The sequence below is a fragment of the Bubalus bubalis genome, chromosome 9 (assembly GCF_019923935.1).
Source record: "Bubalus bubalis isolate 160015118507 breed Murrah chromosome 9, NDDB_SH_1, whole genome shotgun sequence".
Taxonomy (NCBI): domain Eukaryota; kingdom Metazoa; phylum Chordata; class Mammalia; order Artiodactyla; family Bovidae; genus Bubalus; species Bubalus bubalis.
In genome coordinates, this window is record NC_059165.1 from 70,365,413 (window position 1) to 70,369,346 (window position 3,934).

The following is a 3,934-nucleotide window of genomic DNA, read 5'->3' on the forward strand; positions in this document are numbered from 1 at the left end:
AATTCTACGTTCTGGGGTCTCATTTGTTGACATGACTGAGTCAAAGGTGAGCACGACTTAACTCCTCCACTCAGAAGATGTTGGACTGTGCTTTTTATTTACTGACGAAGTGAATAATAGTGCTGCACACGTATGAACTGTCATGGAGGGAGAGACCAGCATGGTACAGAAGGTCAGGGAGGCAATATAAGCCTTAGGAGGTGAGTAGGATGTGTTCTTATCAAGAAACCCCTTATCTGTTTACAAAGCCCTTATTCTTATTTTATACCACCTTTAAGCTCCCTCCCACTACCACCTCTAAAAGGCAAAGCAAGAATGCCTGAGAAAATGATCAATGCCTTGTTAATGACTATGTAGAGAGAATTCAAACCTTCTGATAGTGATGGGAGCTATGGCAGACTTCGACCATACTGGAAGAAAATTGCTTTCACAAACCTAATGTCCCTTTATCATCCTCAAGACTCTGTAGTTGAAGCAGGTACTTTCTCCACACATTACAGATGCAGAAATTAAGTTTCAGAAAAATTAAATGGCATAGTCAAGGTCAAAGACTAGGAAGGAGAGCAAGACATATATGTAACTCTTCTAATTCATGGTTCTGATTGCCCCAATATTTCAGTGTCCCTACAGAGATAAGGCTTCCCTGGTTGCTCAGCTTGTAAAGAATCCTCCTGTAATGCAGGTGACCCCAGTTTGATTCCTGGGTCAAGAAGATCTGCTGGAGAAGGAATAGACTACTTATTCCAGTGTTCTTGGGTTTCCCTGATAGCTCAGCTGGTAAAGATTCTGCCTGCAATGTGGGAGACCTGGGTTTGATCCCTGGGTTGAGAAGATCCCCTGGAGAAGGGAATGACTACCCACTCAAATATTCTTGCCTTGAAATTTTCATGGACTACACTCCATGCGTGTCGAAGAGTTGGATACGACTGAGTGACTTTCATTTTCACTTTCAAAGAGGTAAGGAAAATCAGATAGGTGGAACCTGTGAAAGCAAGAGCAAGCACAGGAATGAGAAAGACAATTTTTCATTTATTTATTTATTTATTTATTTATTTATTTTATGCCAACTTTCTCAATTCATCCCAGGTGCTGGAAAATGCCTCAGCATGAGAAGTGACAACCAAAGCATTTGGGGGGATCCCCCTAAGGACTTCATCCTTCTGGGTGTTTCTGACAGGCCATGGCTGGAACTCCCTCTCTTTGTGGTCCTCCTAGTGTCCTATGTGCTGGCCATGTTGGGGAACATTTCCATCATCTTGGTGTCCCACCTGGATCCCCAGCTCCACAGCCCCATGTACATCTTCCTTAGCCACCTCTCCTTCCTGGACCTCTGCTATACCACCACCACTGTTCCTCAGATGCTGGTCAACATGGGCAGCTCCAGCAAGACCATCAGCTACAGTGGATGCACAGTACAGTATGCAATTTTCCACTGGTTGGGATGCACTGAGTGCATCATTTTGGCAGCCATGGCCCTGGACCGCTACGTGGCAATTTGCGAGCCCCTCCGATATACCATTATCATGCACCGCCCTCTCTGCCAGCAGCTAGTGGCTGTGGCCTGGCTCAGTGGCTTTGGCAACTCCCTTGTTCAAGTGGTCCTGACAGTGCAGTTGCCTTTCTGCGGGCGACAGGTGCTAAATAACTTCTTCTGTGAAGTGCCAGCCATGATCAAGCTATCATGTACTGATACAGCTGTGAATGACACCACACTGGCGGTGCTGGTGGCCTTCTTTGTGCTGGTCCCCCTGGCTCTCATCCTTCTCTCCTATGGCTTCATTGCCCGTGCAGTGTTCAGAATTCAGTCCTCCAAGGGTCGGCACAAAGCCTTTGGGACCTGTTCTTCCCACCTGGTGGTGGTCTCCCTCTTCTACCTACCTGCCATCTACATGTACCTGCAACCTCCTTCCAGCTACTCCCAAGAGCAGGGCAAATTTATCTCCCTCTTCTATTCCATTATCACCCCCACCCTCAATCCCTTCATCTATACCCTGAGGAACAAGGATGTGAAGGGTGCTCTGAGAGGACTTCTGGCAAGGATCTGGAGGTTCTGCATAAGGTAAAGACCTGAGATGTGGTAGTTTCCATTAGTTAGAGAAAACTAGGCAGGTGTATTGTGTGCTTAGAGCACTTTTCATTAAGGAGTCAGTAATGAAGCAGTGTACTTGTTTTTGAGAGAGCCCAAAATTCCCTACCCAAAGTATCTCACTTCCTGTGTTCTCACAGTATCTAAAGTCCCACCTTTCCCAAGGATCTTTAATTCTAAGAGGCCATAATTAGGAACCGTTTAAACAGAATTGATGAAAAGATGCTTGCTCCTTGGAATAAAAGCTATGACCAACCGAGGCAGCATATTAAAAAGCAGAGACATTACTTTGCCAAGGTCCATCTAGTCAAGGCTATCGTTTTTCCAGTAGTCATGTATGGACATGAGAGTTGGACTATAAAGAAAGCTGAGTGCTGAAGAATTGATGCTTTTGAACTGTGGTGTTGGAGAAGACTTGAGAGTCCCAGGGTCTGCAAGGAGATCCAACCAGTCCATCCTAAAGGAAATCAGTCCTGAATATTCACTGGAAGGGCTGATGTTGAATCTGAAATTCCTATATTTTGGCCATCTGATGCAAAGAACTGACTCATTTGAAAAGACCCTGATGCTGGAAAAGATTGAAAGTAGGAGGAGAAGGGGGCAATGGATGATGAGATGGTTGGATGGCATCACTGACTCAGTGGACATGAATTTGAGTAAACTCCAGGAGTTGGTGATGGACAGGGAGGCCTGGCATGCGTCCATGGTGTCACAAAGAGTCGGACACAACTGAGTGACTAAACTGAACTGAACTGAATTGATGTCCAGTAAGTGTCAAATTATTTAGCTTCTAATTTCCTGATCTTTTCCCCTTTTCATGTTCCTGTTTTTCTTCTGCTTCTCCCGTTTGTCTCTTTCTAAACTTTCTTCCTTTTCGCATTACTTCTAAGCATAAATAAGGTGAAACTAAGCAATCTTACACTACTTATAAGAAATTTATGCTCTTCTTCATATATTTAAATCTTCATAAATTATATGTGCTTTTGAAAAAATTCCAAAACTGAAGCAGATTACTTTCTTATTCCTGTCTTAGGTGGTGCTTTTTTTGAGTTAAAGTTTTTTTCTATAGAAAGTTTTTTCCACTATTTACTGAGAACTAGTACAAGCATATGTATTGTGAGTATATAAAACTCTATATTGGTTCTACGAGTACAAAAACAAAAAAAAAAATGGCATAATCTCTTTTCCAAAAAAGGGAATGCACTCTAATTGAGAACACAGGATATAAATACAATCATAATTAATGACAATAAAAACTTTAAATAACAAGTTCAAGTTTATTGCAATAGCTAGTATTTGTAGCAGACTTCCAAAATGTAAGTACTAGATTAAGTGCATTTACACAGACCATATTGTTTAATCCGCAAATAACTTTATAGTATAATCACTGTTATGATTTTTCATTGTCATAAAATAAATTGATTATTAGAGAGGTTGCAATAGCTTGGCCAAGGTCCTTCCCGTAAATGAAAGAACTGAGACCAGAACTAAACCAGAAACCATGTGGGCCACTTCTCTTAGTAGTAAAACAGATGATAATGTTAGAACTTTATATTTGTATTTTGTTTTTTCCTATTCTAGATTTATTTAAATTTAATTCATTCATTTTTATCCCCCTGCCATGCATATGCCAAATATGCAAGCATAAGAAATAATGTATAATAATAGTAATATAAATAATGTATAAAAATTAGGAAAAAGCAAAATTAAAGAAGTCCTTTTACAGTAAGGACAAAAAAAGGAATATGAATCACAAAGCTAAAGCATTTAAGAGAAGTGAAAAAGTGAAAAAATCATGACTATTCCTGGTACCAAGACGACGAAGGACTTTTCCCCCCTGGGCGACAA

General features: G+C 41.2%; 1 protein-coding gene across 1 annotated transcript; it reads left to right on the forward strand.

The window, feature by feature from the left end:
• Positions 1 to 1,106: 1,106 nt before the first annotated feature.
• On the forward strand, positions 1,107 to 2,063 carry LOC102411707 (olfactory receptor 2B11). Its single transcript, XM_006054725.1, has one exon. The coding sequence runs from the start codon at positions 1,107 to 1,109 to the stop codon at positions 2,061 to 2,063; it is 957 nt and encodes a 318-aa protein (XP_006054787.1).
• Positions 2,064 to 3,934: the final 1,871 nt, after the last annotated feature.